A 19,493-nucleotide genomic window follows, 5' to 3' on the forward strand; every position below is an offset into this window, starting at 1 on the left:
AATTTAATTTTTACCTGGGATTGTTTTTTAATGTATTTACTAAAAATTCATGTAGATCTATGCCAGTTGAATCAGTGTATTCTTGACTGGAATCTAAAAAACAACACAAAAATCCAGTATAAAGTTGTTTGAAAACAAATCCTTTTCCTTTTTACATATGAAGTGTATCTTACACAAAACAAAATGCCCCATGTGGAAAAAAAAATGGATAAAGTAGAAAAAGGGAATTTATGATGAACTCCAAGGACCACAATTCTTTTATTCCCATAAAACGCATCATAAAACATGAGTTTATATAGCTTCACGTACATGCACATTAAACAAAATATTAATCTTTCATATATGCTAGTTTAATTTACTCTGAATTCTATAAAGAGCCTCTTAAATACTCTCCACAATCCTTATGTTCAAAAATGCCTCCATAAACAAAAATTTCCAATGATTTTGGAATTAATCACATTTCTTAGCAAATCAAGACAGTTCAGATATGAATATAAATGGGGTAATAAATTGGAGGTAGACAGAAATTTTAGTTCTTACAAATCAAAGTAAATAAATTATACTTTATCAGTTGTATCACTAAAGGCTTGCTTTCAAAAATATTTTTCAAATACTCATGTTTATTTGTTCCCCTAAAATATCTTTATGTTGTTTATAATACTGGTCAACTGGGTTCATAAATTTAAAGGCATTTTTTATTGACCTGTGAGGCCAGATGGTGAAGACTCTCAAAAAATTATTATAAAAGATAAACATTCTGGACCTTCAAAAATATACTTACTGGATACTGACTATCCTGGCACCAGCTTTTTGTATCAAAAGCAACTAATGATTAATATTATTTTTAGTAAGGAGCCTGAGTGGCGCAAGGAGTTTGCAACTGGCAATTAACAGATAGGTTAGTGGTTCAAACCCACCAAGGAGCTCTGAGGAAGACAGGGTCTGGTAAACTGTTTCTGTAAAGATTACAGTCAAGAAAACTGTATGGATCAGTTCTATTCTGTAACAAAAGAGGTTGCCAAGAGTCGGGTTGACTTGACAGCAGCAAACAAAGACAGCAACAAACATATTTAGTGGAATTGATAAACAAAGGTTAGTGATTAGACTATGAGAGAGACCAGTAAGAGATGATCAAGATCATTATCTCTCTTAGTGACTCTGGTATGTGTGGCAGGATATTTTGCTGAAGCATTTTACTGATGTTTTGAACTGTGCTATGCCACTTTGCCCAGATGACTACTTACATCATCTCTTCGGTCTGTTCTGTACCATTTCTAATACTGCTACAGTATTTGTAATCATTTAAGGGTTAAAGAAAGAGTGGAATTACTGACAGTGAAACTAAAATTTTGTTAAAAAAAAACACAGAAACAAATTGCAAACCTCTTGATAACATTTTTCTGGGCAATTTATCACTGGCTTTTTCTTTTTCTGCTTCATCTTTTGAGGGCTTCTCCTCCTTTTCAAATGATTGTGTTAACTGGATCTGAATTTTCTCCTGTTGAAAAGCAGAATCAGTTATCCATTGAAAATATAAAGTGATTCAGCTAATACTACATATTTGTATTTTTTAAGTAACAAAACTATACATGGGAAAAAAGGAACAGAATTTTTATTTCATCCTTTTAGATTCTGCAAATGAGAAGATAACTTAAAAATATCTTAGCATTTTTTTCAAATTCTTTCTAGAAAATGTTAAAATTAACATTTGAACACATCATTGGAAACATATCCTCAGAATTACTTTCGAGGAAATAAATGCTTTCTGTAATAGTTTAAATGTCTCTACTTGTAAAATGCCTGAAGGACCAGAACCAAGACCATAACTTGTTTTTCTGATGAAGATGCCACAGCCAACCAAATGCATGACAATTAACATCAATCACAACAGAAACACAGTGTCAAGTCAATAATTAAAAGAAATACATTGTTCAGAATCCATCATATTCCTTCATTCTCTTTCCAGATAAAACCGTAAATATAAAAAAATTCCAAAACCAAATGCACGACACATCGATTATTTCCTATTTGAGATCTACATGTCACTCTTCCTCCTTCAGTTATCACAAAGCTGTTTTTGAGAGTTTTCTAACAAGATTGTCTTCCTTCCAGATACATAATGTTTAACTGTAAAGTAACCATAATTCTATAGATTGAAAAGGAGAACCAAATTCTGTATTTATTTATTTTTTTAAATGTCATTACTTGTAATTTCAGGACCATAATTAAAATGAGAAATTAATTCATATAGTCTGGAAAGGAAAAAAAAAAAAGAAGGGGGAAAAAAAACACAACTTTTGTAGCTCTGTTTGTTTAGCTAAAGTTATAAAGAATAATGTCCAGATCATTTCTACTACAGATAAACATGCAGACTATTTTAGACTGCATCATATTTATGTGCTCCAGGGACAAAAACAGACAAGTACTTTGCTCTTCTGGGTGGTGGTGGTGGTAGTGACAGTGGTAGGGGTGATAAATCAAGATCAAAGGGAACAGAGTATCAGAACTCTCAAACTTGCAGCCAGCAGGATTGCTATTAAACTTTTTTTTTTTCCTATATCAACCTTTTCAAAATGATTTCTGGCAGATCAAATATTTTATTTTCCCTTGTAGGATTGCTACTTGATACTTTTAATCTCTTTTCATTCCTGCTTCCCATTCCACTGCAGTTCAAGTGTATGCTCAGAATATAGAGCAAATGCTATGCTTTTGCAATTTCCACTAGAATTGTGAACATTTTAATGTCTCCTTTGTCTTGCTTACCAAAGACACTGGAGTTTCAAAAATTCATCAACCAGCAAGTAATTTTTTTCATTATGATTAATTTTCTGACCCATTTTCTCACTCTTCATAATTGTAAAATATATACTTAAAAAGGAATCCCAAAAATATTTTTCACAAATTGAGTATTTAGATGTTTTCCTGACTTACAGCTTCTATTCCTATTGTTCAAGGACTATTCTATGGAATCCAGGTTGGGAGAAAAGTTTCAAATGATCTCTTCTTGGACCTTATTATTGTTGTTGTTGTTGTTTGCCGTCAAGTCAAACCCGACTCATAGCGACCCCTCCTTGGGTTTCCGAGGCAGTATCACTACGGAAGTAGGATTGCCCAACCTTCCTTCCGAGGAGTGGCTGGTGGGTTTGAACCACCAGCCGTCTGGTTAGCAGGCAAGTGTCTTAGCCACTATTATTAGGCACTTCTAATGACTATCAGATTTCATATCTAAATTCTCTTCCCAAAGCCCTCAAATCCATACTTACTTCTTTTCCTATTAAAAATGTTATACATTTAAATTCCACATATTAATCTATGGGGTTTCCAAGACTGTAATCTTTAACAGAAGCAGAATGCCACATTTTTTCTCCTGAAGTGCGGCTGGTGGGTTCAAATTGCTGACTTTTCGGTTAGCAGCCAAGCACTTTAACCACTGGGCCACTGGCCCCTTAGATAATCAGATAATAATCTATCTTATTAGGATGAACATTATTTTAAGACTCTAGCAGGCATTTCTTCAGTAGTGAATAAATGAGAAATATTTTAAATATCTGAATACTTATAAACTCTTCTGACGATAAATAACTAGAACGACAGCAACATCTCCATAGGAAGGTATAATTCCTTTCCTCTTCACTCTGTCATTGACATACGTTATTGAGGTCACTTTCCTTTCATAAGCTCTCACCAGACACAAATGCTATCTCTCTTTTAATTGTCTTTTGCCCTTTCAAATAATGAGTTTTATTTCAGATTAATTCCTTAAAAATCATATTTTGAAGCAAGCAAATTAGCTGGAAAGTGTCTCTACCCTCAAGGATTAGATACTAGCACATTTAATAAGAAATAATTTATTTTCCAATTCCCATTTAAGTGCAATTTAGTTAAATCAAACCTTGAAAAAGGCTTTTCTACTATCATTACTCTACCAATATCTTTTGTTAGAGGGGCAAAATGGGTTATTGTACAAAAGGAAAAAGAATTTACTATATCCAAGGAAAATGCTCTGAGAAAGAATTACGGAGAATAAATGAATTCCAGCATAACTAGCTTATTAATTATCCATAAAACTGAACTTTTTGGACTATAAATACAAAAATTATCTTTGATCAACAATATATAAATTAATAACATACAATATAACTCTTGATGATATCAGATCATTTTTTCTCATATAAGTTTTCACTAGCCAAATTCACATAGTGCAATTAAAAAAAAAATCTCCCTTCCCAACACTTTTCTGATAAAGTATATTGAATAAAACTGAAGATCAAGCTATAGTTTTTCTTAAAAAGGATGCACTTGTACTGCATTAATAGTCTTATGAATCGCTGATATTTCTGGTTTCTTTAATCTTTCTGGACTAAATGTTATGTTATATGACCAAGATGGTGTAACAATTTTGGTCTGTAGATAAAAGAAATGAATTTTCAAAAACATGTTTCATTATCCATTTATTCTGATTTATGCAAAGAGTTAAAATTGGAATAAAAAAAATTACTGAATTTTTCTTAAGAGTATCATAATTCTCTAGCCTTATCAATAACCATGCAAAAATCAAAGGCTAATATTTGAAGATGTTCTCCAGGCAATAGTACATAGTTAACTATTTCCAACTGTACTTCTGCTTTTTGCTTTACAAAGTCCAACAATTCATAGGTAAACATCTCTATCTTATAGAATAATTACATACAGCCATCTTCTATCTATGTAAGAATTTTTAAAAATCACCAATAAGTTTTGAACCTTATGTTCCTGATACTTGAACAAATTTAAAAGGAAACAGACGTTTCGGTAGTTTTTACTGGCAACATTTAATCTATTTTAAAACTATCTTCCACTTGCATTATTAGAAAACATCCTAAATCTTGATGATCATCTTAAGAATCTATAGTAGGCTTCTGAGTGAGTCATCTCTAAATCAAAGTAAAGTATAATAGTTTTTTACTTGAGGAATCAAATGTGCAATTGACATTTACCACAAACCAAAAAACCAAATGCATTGCTGTCGAGTGGGATCCGATTCATAGCAACCCCTGCTTGGGTTTCTGAGGCAGTATCACTATGGAAGTAGATTGCCCAACCTTTCTTCCGAGGAGTGGCTGGTGGGTTGAACTGTCAGCCTTCTGGTTAGCAGTCAAATATCTTAGGCACTACGTCACCAGAGCTCCCTGATATTTACTAGAGGGAACAAAGTTGTACCAACCACAGCTTTTTCCCCCCTAATCTCCAATGGCTTATTAAATTAACCATGAAGATAAGATGTCTCTATTCTTTGGAAACTGACTTTTGGGACCAAAAGGCATTTTAGGTTGCTCAAAAGTCTTATAAAGTAAAATATGCCACTAACAGCCAAAGTTCTCACAGTTCTGATACATACTGGTAGGGGATGTCCAAGAATATTTATGCATAAATGTTCAATTGTGGCATGAGATAGATAAAGATCAAGCTACAACTGTGATTAACAGAAAAAAAAAGTAAAAAAAGTTATAATATTTAAAAGATGAAAGACAAACAACTGTTTGCCTGAATCTCAATTTTTCTATATTTTACAGCAGTAGGCAGAAAAGGATTTAGAAATATTAGATAACCAACACAAGAATAAGTATCAACTTTCTAAAAGTCAAAACTAAAAGAGAAAATTTCATCACAAATACAGTCTCTGGAAGTATGACTTTAATATTGTTTAATTTTTCAATAAACATTTATAATTCTCTTGAAGCCACATTCTCAGTTAATTATATAATCCTTAAGTTTTTCCAGAAGAGTAATCATTGCTCTAAGCCTTAGACTGAAGGAACAAGATCTTTCCAAGTTTTCCTCTGTATCTTGAGATGGCAAATATTATCAAATCAGTTTCACTTAGTAAAAACAAAACAAACAAAACACACACTCATGCACATACACACACACCCTTTTGATTTAACCTGATAAAATATATTCTCCAGGTAGTACGTTATTCCACCATATGTTTAAATAACATTTTTATCTTGTTTTATTTTGCCTTTTTTTTTTTTTTACCTGGTTCTCCTGTGATATCTCTGCTGCAGGGAGTGGTGGAGACTCTTCACATACTGCAAGGCTCCGAACTAGCTTTAACTTTGAGCTTGACTAAAGAGAAGTATTTAAAATTAACACTACATTTCACAAATTGAGGGCATATCCAAAGCCCACTAGAGAGAGTTTCTTAAGTTTCTTTATAAAAAGGTTTTGCCACGTATAAAAGTAGATGGAATGTTCAAGTTAAATGTATCATCAAACACCACTAAATTCTTTTGTTAAGAGGAAAACAAACAATTGCAATTTTGAAAGTTAGAGCAACAGTAAGAATGGGAATAATTTCAATTTCAAAATCCAAAGAATGGCGAGAAAGCTATTTTCTCTTTAGTTAACAACCATCAAAGATATAAAAGCAATGCACAAAAGCGACTACGCAAGACAAAAACCCCAAATAAAACAAAATAAGCTTTCTGCTCCAAACAAAATATGACAAAACTAAACTGAATGCAGTGCTACATGAAAACAAGGATTCAGGCGAGCATGAAGGAGGGCCCTTGGCATGCCAGCACACCAAAATATTTACTATACCTTAGACCTTTTTCCTGTCTGTCCAAATGACTGCAATGGCCGCTAAACATACAATAAGAAAAATTTGTATTAAATTTTATACTGAAACAGAGAATTTGCTTCTTAATTCATAAACCTATATCACAGATACCAACTGTACAAAGAATGGAAGGATAAGAAATCAAAGTTGGTTTCAGTCTAATAGTATTGATTCCTCCCATAAGCACACTTGCAGAAGATTCTTTAAAATTGTTCTGAGTTGGTATTTTTATTTTATGTCAATGAATGGCCACAATTCCTGTGTCAATTGCACTAAATGGAATTCTATGGTAATTTCTTAGATAGTAGCAAATTAAAGTATACTTCTTCAATATTTTATAACACATAACAGTTTAGCCAATCTTCGAAATAAAACTACAAAACTGAAGAATGTTAAGTAGCGGTGATCAGAAAAGTTCCAAACTTAGTAAAAAGAACGCTTCATGTGTACATTGACTCTATGGAGCTTTTTTAGCACTGTATAAAGCACACCACTAGTTATTAGTGTTAGAATCTTATCACCAGCTCTTGGGTAAAACAATGAAACAGAAATGAAGAACACAGGGCAGAGTTCCAATATGGATGTTTATTCAGCATGGCTGACAGATCATCGATCACATGATAGGGGAACCTGCTGAAATATATTAGCTGTAGTCTGTGACACCAGGCTTTGGTTTGGAAAACCTGCTGAAGGTTCTGTGAATCACAGCCACGAAGGTTTTAAACACTATCTTTCCTCCTATCTCCTTCTGATCTCTCTCTCCAAACTCAAACCCAAACAGTACAGGCTCCAAGTATCTATCATTTATATTGGTTAAACCCAGGGAGCCAATCTGATACCAAATAGATTACAAGGCCATTAATATCTAGACCAGTACACTCGACATAAGGATGAAAAATCTGCCATTTCACTCTAACATCCCAAAGAAGCCTTCCTGACAAAGCCAACAGACAGAAGAGTCTCTGGTATGCCTGGCCCCCCACTTTGAGTCCAAAGTTCTTGAAGGATAAGAATTTTGACCCTGGTAATCCAAACTACAAATTAATAACCACAAAAGGAAAAGATAGAGAAAAAAAAACAAAGAAACATGACTTTCCATTTCTTGTAGAAAAGATGGTGTGTATGTACATATGTTGCCTCAGAGAGCAACGCTACTATTGCCTATACCTACCCTAATCTGTTCAAGGGGATTTCTGTCTGTAAGTAACTCACATCAAAAAACAGAAGTAAAAGAAGTTACCATGGAGTCAGGGCTTACAGAGAAAAAGCAACAGATGAACACTAGCAAAGAATATGTGACTAAATGAGTGCTACAGGGCCAAAAGGGAAAGGCATTTGTGATTTAATCCCTTCTTCTGCTTAAATGTCTTGCAATTCTAAGTATCAATGGTACAAAAATTTCTATTATTTTTTTTTAAAGAGATGATTTAATTGACAAAGAAAGGCTATTATTAGTATGCAAAAGGGTTGGAATTAAATTTCTGACTTTGCTTCTTATTAATGGGTGACCCTAGTCACATTATTTTAGTATATTCTTATCTGTATAAAAAAGTTCACACAGTTTGTAGTAATTCACACATTCTTAAAAAAAAAAGATCTCGAATGAGTAGATTTAAAAAGTTCTATAAACCCTAAGGCATTACATAAATGTGATAGATTATACAAGATAGGAAGACCAGAAAACCAGTGTCCTAGCTTTGTTTACTAGTCACAACTTAAGATAAGTTACTTAGTATGTCAGATGCTTAAAAAACAAACAAACACAAAAAAAAACTATTCAATTAGGGATGCTGTCCTAATAATATTTTCAAATATTCAGAGTATACATGTATATTATCTATCTCAGTTTTAATTTATAATGAGTTTGCAAAGATGAAGAGAGACAAGTAAATTAATCTGAATTTGACCTTTTTTTTTTTTTTTTAATAAATATTCTCTGAGTTCCTGCTATATACCAGACACCGTGCCAAGCACTAGGGCTATAAAGATGTGTAAGACGCATTTCTTGGGCTCAAGGATCTCACAGTAATAGCCAAGCAGAGTTCAAACCCTTTAGAATCTTAGTCCAGGGCACTTTATGTTATGCTTAAAAAAATGTTTCTCTTTTTTTTTTTTGAGGATCAAATAGTACTTTTGGTAGGCAAAATTCTAAGAGTGCCCCACAAGACTATTATCTCTTGGTTATTTAATCAAACACTAATATAGGTAAAGGGAGCCTGCAGCTGTAATCAAAGTCCCATGGCAGCTGATCTTAAAATACAGAGATAATATGGTTGGGACTGTCCTAATCAAGGGAGCCCTTTTAAAAGAAGAGTTTCCCCTGGCTAGAAGGAGAAAGGCAAATCAGAGAGATTCAGAGCAAAGGACTCAGCAAGCTACTGCTGTTTTGAACATGGAGGGAGTCATGTGAGAAGGGATGTACTAGCTTCTTGTAGCAGAGAGTGGGCCCTGGAGGGCCCATTGGAGGTTACTCAGCAAAAAATCCAGCATCTCTGACCTGCCCCTGCAAGGAATCGACTTTTGCCAACAACTGTATGAGCCTGGAAGCAAACTCTTCCCCAGAGTCTCTAGATAAGATCCCAGTCCTGCAGACACCCTGATTTCAGCCTTTTGAAACCCTAAGCAGATAATACAGCTTCAAGCAGTAGAACTTCTGACCTACAGAACTGGGAGCTGACAAATATGAGGCTCTAAATTTGTAGTACTTTGTTACTCACCAACAGAAAATTAATATAGTACTATATAAGTAGCCTGGAAAGTACAAAAGTGGCATTATTTAATAAAAAAATTTTATTTCATGTCAAATACCAAAAATCTAAAATTACATAATATGTAATAATAGAAATATCTCACACATAGACACACACACACACACACACACACAGAACAACAACAAATAATCAGAGAAAGTAAGTTCTTTTTTATTAAAATAAGTAGCTTTTGTTTCATACTCTTGGTAGCCAGATTTGGCTTTAAATATGAATTCTCACAATTTTAGGTACAATTATTTGAAAGATGATTTTTATTATATGAAGCATATTTTTTTTTTTACCTATTACAGAACTTTAATATTTAATACTCCAGAGAGATGCTCATTCAATTAGAATTTAGACTAGGTTTAGGAACAAAGCTATCAATTTATAGTTTGTACTGTCTGATGCTACAGTATCAAAACAAAACACCTGAGATTTTAATAATAAATGGTTAAGATTTAACATTACAATAAATGTAGACTTTTTTCAATATATTGCCCTACAGATCAACTTTAAGGGCAAAGAAAAAGAACCATGGCTGATGATTTCAGTATTTTGGTGTTTATTTTATAATAAAAGAAATTTAAACAGATCTAAAATTTACTTCAGAATATGGATTTGAAAGGACCCTCAAAAACATTAGCTGTATACTAATCACTTCCCTAGAGAGTTTAACAATAACAAAAGAAACAAATACCTAAATCTATAAAATCAACTTGAAAGAGAGGTTTTGTTTTCTCAAAAACAAAACAAAACAAAAACAAACAAAAAAACCCAAACAAGAACAAAACACCAAATTCATTGCCATTGACTTGATTCCGACTCACTGTGACCCACACTGGGTTTCTCAGGTGGTAAATCTTTATATAAGTAGATTACCTCATCTCCCTTCCAGTGAGCAGCTGTTGGGTTTGAACCGCCAACCTTCTGGTTAGTAGTCAAATACCTTTGTTTTCTAGTGCTCCTTTAATTATCATAGTGCCTCATTTGGTCTGACATGTTCAATAATTTTCCTTGTCTCTCTTTGTATTGCTAAGGACACTTTAGATTTGTTTAAAGTTTCTTTTATGTAAAAGAAAAAACGGAAAGAACTAAAGTACTGAAATCATTAACCATAAAATGTTTTCATGTATTTCTAAGAAAGAACAGTAATCTTTAGAGCTATATATTGTATATTAACATAAAAATTGCCGCCACTCTTATAATCTTGCAATTAAGAGGAAATTTAACTTATTTTAAAAAGGGGATCATTTTCATTTGTAATTCATAATTATCATAAACAAAATTAACTGTTACAAAATTCAACTGTTAGTTGAAACCTTTCAACTAAGGCTTTAGATATGCCTTGAGGAGCCTACTAGAGGTAATAGTAAGGATTAACGGTAATTATTTGGAAGAAGATAACAAAGTTGTTAAATGCCTAGCTAAAAGGTCAGAAGCAGTAAAAACAACAGATGCCAGGTTGTTAATTTCCATCAAATAACAGAACACAACAAAAGTTTTCAGTCAGGAGTCTTTAATAAGATTGATTTAAAAAAATCAATCAACTAACAAACCAACCCAAATCAGTAATTTGTTTACACCATTTAATTTAGAGCCAAAGAACACAGGGTTAAACATCTGGAAGACTGAGTCTTAGACCCTACAGAAGACTCCCTGGAGAAACCCACACACTGCCTAGTTTGTAATTATTCCTTATATTAAATAAAAATAAAGAATCTCCCCATTCTACTGATGACATACATGAAAACTACCTGAGAAAGTAAAAATGGCATGTAAAAACATTTTGACATCTATAAGAAGTGTCAAACAACTTCTTTATACATGTCTCATGAAATTACTATAAAAGACGAGGTGAACAGAGTATCAAATCCTAGAAATAATCGCAAAAAGTGTACTATAGAAATATTAATAAAAGCACAGCATATAAATAAAGAACCTAACACAAATAATAAAAAAAATATTCCTTTGAGACTTTAGGCAACATGTCAAGAAAGAGTTACAATTTTTATTTAATTACTAGGAAAAATCTATTTTGCATGATAATAAAGGAATTAATTTGAGAAATCATATAGTTGTTATTTGTAACAATTACTAACAATTATGATGATGATTATGATGATAATGTTACTATTAGTAGCATTTACCAACTGTTAGGCTCTAGCTATGTACCAGGTACATCATATACATCCTTTTTAACTTTGTAAGACAAATAGGAAAACACAGAATTAGACAAACAGGAAAAAAATTAAGATTGTAACTTGCATGATTTTATATACAGAGAGTTCTATTCAATCCCTTAAAAGGAAAATTTTGCATGTTTTATTAATTAAATAATCTGTTGCCTATTGCCTTCACTGTTGAGGAAGTGTCAGCTTATACCCTGAGTTTTGGTGATAACCTTAATGGATTGGCTTGCCTTCCTGCCCTTTATCTTGACTGCACATCCCTCATTTTTTTTTTTTTTTTAAATAAAATAAACACACTGGAACTAGGAGAATATAATATACAATACTCTCATCTTGATTATCTCAGGGCTTACTACAGGAAGTTGAGACTGTACAAAACACCTACTTAAACTAATTCTGTGTGTGGAAAAGGCACTGATGTACCAGAAGGTGTTCATGCATTCACACACACAATGCCTAGTGGTTAACCTGGGCCATCCCTATTTAATAAACAGTTTTGGAGAGGGCATTGTTTGGATTGCTCTGAAATGTTTTTGATTTTGTGTATATATACATGTAAGGGAGCTCTGGTAGCATAGTGCCTAAGGCTCTGGCTGCTAACTAAAAGGCTGGTGATTCATACCCACCAGCCACTCCTTGGAAGGAAAGGTGGGCAATCTACTTCCAAAGTGATACTGCCTCAGAAACCCAAGGAGGGGTTGCTATGAGTCGGACCTGACTTGATGGCAGTGTGTTGCGTTATATATACATGTATACAAATCAATACTCCTGGATAAAGCATTTGTCAGCTATAAAGATTGACACTGTAAAATAATGGGAAAGGTGAATTTGAATCTTTAATAAATGAACAGAGCACAGAATTCTTAATTTTACATTTGAAGTAAATGACTAAAAAAAATTACAAATTTAGCCTATGTTTAATCTGAAAAGTCTACTTCTGAGAAAAATCAAAAAAGGAGATATACACAGGAAACTAAATCAAATATATATATATATATATATATAATTTTTTTTTCCCTTTTAAAATGTTAAAGATTAGAGATACCAGTAGTCTAACAACGAAACAAAAAAGTATTTTTCTGGATTTAGAAACCTGACAGTGCATTATTCTAAGGTTCCAAAAATGTTATAAAACAACTCAACTCGAACAGTTTACATCAGTAGAAAACAACTAAATAGAAAACTTTTGCACAGTTAAGAGTATTCTGGACCATAATGAACACTTTTGGCAACTATGTGGGAAAGTTTACTTCTTGACATTAACATACACAGATTATTGGAATTAGATTTAAAGTACTTTAAAGAAGAAGTCTGATTCTTAAGAGTGTAATCCTGAAGGCTCTATAAAAGACAACCATGAATAAAAATCAATTAACATTTTTAAACATTAGAAAGAGAACCACACCAACAGAACTATTTATAAACTATATAGTCAAGGGTCTCTATTTCTGCTTGGAATCCCTCTCTTCATACCCCAAGGTGATGCTCAATTTTTATCGGCTTCTCTCTAGTTTGATGAAATAATTTTTTACATAAATATTATCTTTAACACATAATGCAAGATCATAAGGTTTCTTTATAGTATTAAGGAAGTGTAAAATCCCTTCATCTAAAATTTACGTTTTCTAAATAAATGCTAAGAGAATGGTTTAAAAAGGCTTGGAAATGGATGAATTGCATGCTCCTTCTGGAAGGTAAACATTCCCCTTTTCCCTAAGTAATTTTAATTACCACTGTGCCGAAGAAGACAACATACTTAAGTTATATTCATGGCAGCTGATTTTCAGAATGATAACAAAGTAGAGAATATTTTGTTACTGTATTGGAGGAAAGTAACACTTGCTTTATTCAAAACTCTCAGTAGGAAGAGTTTTGGCATATACATCACATTCATGATAAAAAAAAATTAGACTTGATAATTTAAAATCACAACCTTTAGGAATTATCTTATGAGGCACCAAAATTAAAACCAAATCTAGATCCACTGCTGTCAAGTCAATTCTGACTCACAGCAACCCTACAGGATAGAGTAGAACTACCTGCCCCATATGGTGTCCAAAGCTGTAAATCTTTACAGAAGCAGACTGTCAGAGGGGCCTGTGGGTTTGATCCACTACCCTCTTGGTTCATACCTGAATGCTTTAGCCACTGTGCCACAAGAACTCCTTGTAAAATGAAATTTGAAAGCTAAATGTCCAGCAGTATGCTAGAAAACAAATATTTCGTAACAGGTTTCTCTATGTTAAGTTAAAAGGTAACTCCATATTAACTGAAGGATTTGTGGTTCAGTGGCAGAATTTTTGCTTTCCATGAGAGACATCCAACTTCGACTCCTAGTGGAGGCCTGTGTATTGTTATGATGCTGACCAGGTTTCAGAGGAATTTCCAGACTGAGACTAGAAAAGAAAATTTATTTAAAAGAAAAGCCTGGTGATCGACAGGAAAAATCAGCCAATGAAAACCCTACAGATCTGCAACTGATCATGGGGTGGCACAGGACCAGACAATGTTTCATTCTGTTGAGCATGATGTCACCGTACGTTGGGGGTCTACTAGATGGCAGCTAACAACACCAACCATTTAACCAGGCTCTTACTAACAAGGCACTTAATTCCCTGTTCATGCTAAAAACGGCTGGTTTTTATACTAGGTTAAGTGAAAACACAGGAAAAAATGTTTTTCTATTATTATCTACTTCTATTCCTAAAATCCATTATGTAAGTCTCTTTTGTGCAAGTTATTTCCATTGTAAGCTCTTTACCAGCACCTTTGATGGTGGCATTTTGAACTCCTGAAAACTACAAGCAGAGTAAATGTTCTGAAATATAACACATTTTTAAGAACCATCTGTGAAATAAATTGAGCATTCAATGGGCTAACATAAAATAAATTCTCATATTCTTTTTCCTTCCTTCCAATCGTTATAGTCTACATGCCATAGGTAATGCAAGGTTAGGGACTATGCCTATTTCTGCTTACTACAGTATTTCCTTGGCAGAGTAGGCTTTCAATAAATGTTTGAAGACTGCATGAATATCCTATAGCACACATTACTGGGCCATGATGCAACAGTGGTCATCACAGCGTCCTTCTGCTTATTGTCAAGGGCAACACAACAGACATGGTACTCGCTGCCATCGAGTCGACTGCGACTCATAGTGACCCCTCCTTAGGTTTCTGACATGGTTATCACTATGGAAGTACATTGTCCAACCTTCCTTCTGAGGAGTGGCTGTTGGGTTTGAACTGCCAGCCTTCTGGTTAGCAGTCAGATGCCTTAGGCACTATGCCACCAGAGCTCCCAACACACATGGTAGGAACTGCAATAATCCCAGTCAAACACTTGCTAATAAGCATGACCTGGGAGAGTGAACATTAGGTGTAGAAAACAGACTATAATTGAAATTTTTATTATTTCAATCACAGGTGCAATGTTGTTGTTGTTGAGTCGGACCCGACTCATAGTGACCCCTCCTTGGGTTTTCCGAGGCAGTATCACTCCCGTTGAGTCGGACCCGACTCATAGCGACCCCTCCTTGGGTTTCTGAGGCAGTATCACTAGGGAAGTAGATTGTCCCATCTTCCTTCCGAGGAGTGGCTGGTGGGTTTGAACCATCAGCCTTCTGGTTAGCAGTCAAGTGCCTTAGGCACTACACTACCAGAGCAGATGCAATAGAATTTTGCAAATTATCCCTAATTCAATCACAATACCTGTATGCTGTCATCACCAACTGTGGGAGATTATACACATAGCAAATATTTTGTTGTTGTTTTAACAAGTGGTATATTGAAAATGACAAGGAAAAAAACAAATATGTTATTCCTTCACATTTCTTAATCACTACTTGAGTATACTTAATTAGTGGGGCCAAAATGCTTTTTTTTTTTTTTAAAATAGCTGCAGGAGTTGTTGTCATTTTCTAATACAAGGTCTAGCATATTAATAGAGAGTAAACAGAGTGTCTGAATGAATGAATGATACAGTGAGATAATCTTTAAGAGAGGCTTCTTACCTGTCAAAAAAAAAAAAAAACCTACTTTCTGGCAGGTGGCCCTAAAGGTCATTAGAATGTAGAAATGACAGAATCTTTTCTCCAAAAATAGATTTCTTTATTCATAATAAACACTAAACTAAAATATCAACACTAAAGACAGTATTTTAGGATAACTTTTTGTGGTAGATTAAAGGTGTTGTGGTGTAGTAAATTACATAGTATGCCTTTTCTAGCCACAAGTTTTTGTATACTCTGGTGGAATTTGCGTGAGCAACTGAGTAGCTCCTGATTGTTAATGTTAGCCACCTGGGGTATTACTGCTGGTAGCAGCACAAAGTAATTTTCTGTGAAGTTCACTCTCTCTCAGGTGCATAAAATCCTGATGTTGGCATTGGTTAGTTTGGCCACTCTGCTAGCTCAAAAGGAACCCTCCTAGAGGCAGAAAAAAGTCTCTCTGACTGCTGGCTGAGAAAGATGTGCATCTGAGGGAAATGCGCTCCTGAAAGACACGCATTGCTGAGAGAGAGATGCGAGAGACACACACTAAGAGAGAGAGAGACCAAGAGATAAGCACTACTAGGAAACAGACTGAGAGACTGTCAGCTGAGAGAGACTGTTGGCTGGGAGAAAATTAGCATGTTCCTGAACTTGAATTGTAGCCTGTTGCTTCCCTAATAAACCCTATAATCTGTGAGTTCTGTGTGGCCACTGCAGTGAATTACTGAACCCAGCAGAGAGGTGGTGGGTACTATGGGAGGGATGGTTGGTGTCAGGGTTGATGAAAGGGCTGGAGGGAGGCAGTATGTCTGGCATTGCAAGGATAGGCCTTGGGCTACTGATGGTGATTCTGTCTTCCTCTTGTGGAGTTAGAGGAGGTCAGAAGATGGGGCCTCCTTTGCCCCTTTGGCAGGTGTCTACACATTCTTTCCTACTGAGAGGTGAGGTTAAGTCCCTTTCCCTTGATTCTGAATTGGTCTTATTGACCTGCATGATCAAAAGAAGACAGTGTAAATAAGAGCCTGGGACTTCTAAGCGAGGTCCTGGCTTTCTTGGAATATTCTTTCTTAGAGCCCTGAGGTGCTGTGTAAGAACTCTAACCATTCTGGGCCTGCCATGCTAGAGGGACTGTGGGTAAGTGCTTCAGTTCCAGTTGAGCCCAGCATTCTGGCCATTCCCACTGTGGATCTTCTAAATTTTTTTAATGTCCTGTGGCACAAAAGCTATACTCTGTCAAGTCTTGCCCCATTTCCTGGACCACAAAATGGTAAGATTAAAAATATATATATAGAGAGAGAGACAGAGAGAGAGAGATATTATATAGCGTAAAAATTGTTAGCCCTTTGTTTTGGCATATTTTGTTATATTGCAATGGATACGTGAAATACATAAAAGAAATGCATACTAGAAGTACCATTTGTACTTAACTTAAATTCACCAGCCAACTAATCGATTTCCATCTACACCTGGAATCTAAACCCTATCTCAATAATATTAAGTCATCATATATGCATAGCATCAAAAATCTCAAGTGAGTTTTTTTTTTTATCAACCTCTTAAGTTCCTCAGTCACATTTCAACCGCTCGAATTCCTCTCTCCTCTAAGAACTATTAGGCTAAATTCTGAATTCTCACAGCACTAATTATTAGGCGTAGGGTGGAATTAAAAAGTAGAATGCCACTATAAAATGTATTGGCCATATTCATTTATCAGAGCAAAGAAACCATCTGTTTGAAAAATGTCATTTACATTAGTATTTTTTTTCCTTCATTTTCTAGATATAAAATCCTATAAATTAATCCTCTTAATTTTGTATATTTGTAATGGGCTAGGTTATCTCAACATTTGTACTCACATATTTATATTTAGTATTTATATGCTCACTCTTTTAACTTTAAATAAACTATATTTTTGTCTATCTAAAAATAAAACAAACAAAAGGACCCAAAAAGCGTATTGGCCATATATAATTTAAGAAATTCTATTCCATGATACAAGCAAATCAAAAAGCTAGATCCAACAATCTAATTCCTGATGCTCAAAAAGCAGGTGGTGATCATGTCCCGAAGGGTTAACCAATTCTTCTGAAATTCTGAAAAGTGAGTTTTGTGTGAAAAATTGTATTTTGAATATGTATTCTTTTTAGCCAGGAAGAAAATCCTTTTTACCTGCAAATCAATATTGTTGTCAATGCAATGTTCATCCTTCTCTGCCAAAATCTTCCTATAGTTTTCTGATTTGGTAAGATTTTCAACTTTGGTTTTATCTTTTACTTCTGCCTCCAAATCCTTCATTGTTTCAGATTCATCTTTTACAGTAACAGTATCAGACATCCTCATTAGCAAAGGTTATTTTAGAATTCTACAGGGAACGTGAAGCCTACCAAGAGAGAAGAAAAGAAAATTAATTCAGTTTGAAACATTTCTTCCATTTATTCACTGCACAATATTGACAGAGTACTTCTTATGTTCCAGAAACACTACTAAGTATACACAGAAGTCCTCCTTTCAGGATTTTACAGTTTAGTTATAGACACATTCAAATCAAAATAATCACATAACAGTAAGAAAAGAGCTCTAATAATAGGGTGTGAGGTGATTTTGATGTACATATTACCCGTGAAGTTTCTTAAGAAACAAGCCAGATAAAGATGAGAGGTGATAATTAGAGAATAACCCATGCGTATTTAGATAATGTAAGAATTCTTTTTCTCTGAAAGGACATTAGGAGTATCATTCTGTGAGAAAAATATTTTTTAATCATAGCTTTCATCAAGATTCACAAAATTCCAAATTTCTTCACTTACTCTGTACTTCTGAAAAGAATAAGGTGTAAAGTTCTATGCAAAACATACTTGAGAATCTGGGTTAACAACTCTGTTCAGCAATATGAGTACAACACTGAAAACTCTTCTGATTTATGTGATTTGATGCTAAGAAGCAATATGTATTACTAGAGGATCTAGGATATGGAATCGATAGGAGATCAAATACATAAGATGTCAATATTTCATAGAGCTAGTGCATTTAAGAAAGGCACTGGGTATGTTCTTTGTTGTTGTTGTTATGTGCCATCGAGTCGAACCCGACTCATAGCGACTCCTCCTTGGGTTTCCGAGGCAGTATCACTACGGAAATAGATTGCCCCATCTTCCTTCCGAGGAGTGGCTGGTGGGTTTGAACCGCCAGCCTTCTGGTTAGCAGTCAAATGCCTTAGGCACTACGCTACCAGAGCTCCCGGGTATGTTATACCCTGTATCAAATACGAATGTGGGACAGATTAGTTTCTCCTCTTATGAGATATGTGTCAAAACAGAACTGGATTTCAACAACTTATTTTGAAGTGTATTACATAAGAATGAAAAAAAAGAGATGGACTGATGGATAGTGCGATGGAGAGTTGGACAGATATAGAATAAATCAAGTATGATAAAATGCTAATGGCAGAACCTAGAGGTGATAATATGGGTGTTCACTGCCAAACTGTCTCAATTTTTCTGTAGCTCTGAAAATTTTCTTAATAAAATCTTAGGGAGCGGATGGGATGAACTCAAGAATTCTTTTCCTGAAAAAATGTTTTGTAATTAAGTATTTAACTAGATTTCAATAGTCCATGAGTATATTAAAAAAGTTAAAAAAAAAATAAGATAAAAAGCCAAAGAGAAATAGATTCTAAAGCAAGAGGCATTTTAAACTGCTAACCATGCCTTCCTTAATTATACTCCATATCAAAGCTAGTTGATTCATTTTGAAAACAATAAGGTTGCAAAGAGTGGGGAGGGAGGTACTTAAGGTAGTCTGGTTCCTTGCTTTTTATGTGTAAACTTTTGGGAAAAAATGTATTTTAAAAGTTAAATTTTCATTAGCTATTAGAGAGATGCAAATCAAAACAACAATGAGATACCATCTTGCTCCAGCACTAGTAGCAAAGTTCAACAAGACAGAAAATAACAAA

At 34.3% G+C, this 19,493-nt stretch overlaps 1 protein-coding gene across 1 annotated transcript in view; it reads right to left on the minus strand.

The window, feature by feature from the left end:
- R3HDM1 (R3H domain containing 1) overlaps positions 1-17,878 on the minus strand; it is a 140,314-nt gene extending 122,436 nt beyond the window's left edge. Inside the window, exons 1-5 of the mRNA XM_042782492.1 lie at positions 17,708-17,878; positions 6,586-6,627; positions 6,019-6,108; positions 1,384-1,498; positions 15-93 (exon numbers count right to left, since the gene is read on the minus strand). Of these exons, the coding sequence (XP_042638426.1) occupies positions 15-93; positions 1,384-1,498; positions 6,019-6,108; positions 6,586-6,627; positions 17,708-17,878 (497 nt within the window). The remainder of the gene's footprint in view (positions 1-14; positions 94-1,383; positions 1,499-6,018; positions 6,109-6,585; positions 6,628-17,707) is intronic.
- Between the last annotated feature and the right edge of the window lie 1,615 nt (positions 17,879-19,493).

The sequence above is a fragment of the Orycteropus afer genome, unplaced genomic scaffold (assembly GCF_000298275.1).
Source record: "Orycteropus afer afer isolate SDZICR_OR568_19922 unplaced genomic scaffold, OryAfe1.0 scaffold00342, whole genome shotgun sequence".
Lineage (NCBI taxonomy): Eukaryota > Metazoa > Chordata > Mammalia > Tubulidentata > Orycteropodidae > Orycteropus > Orycteropus afer.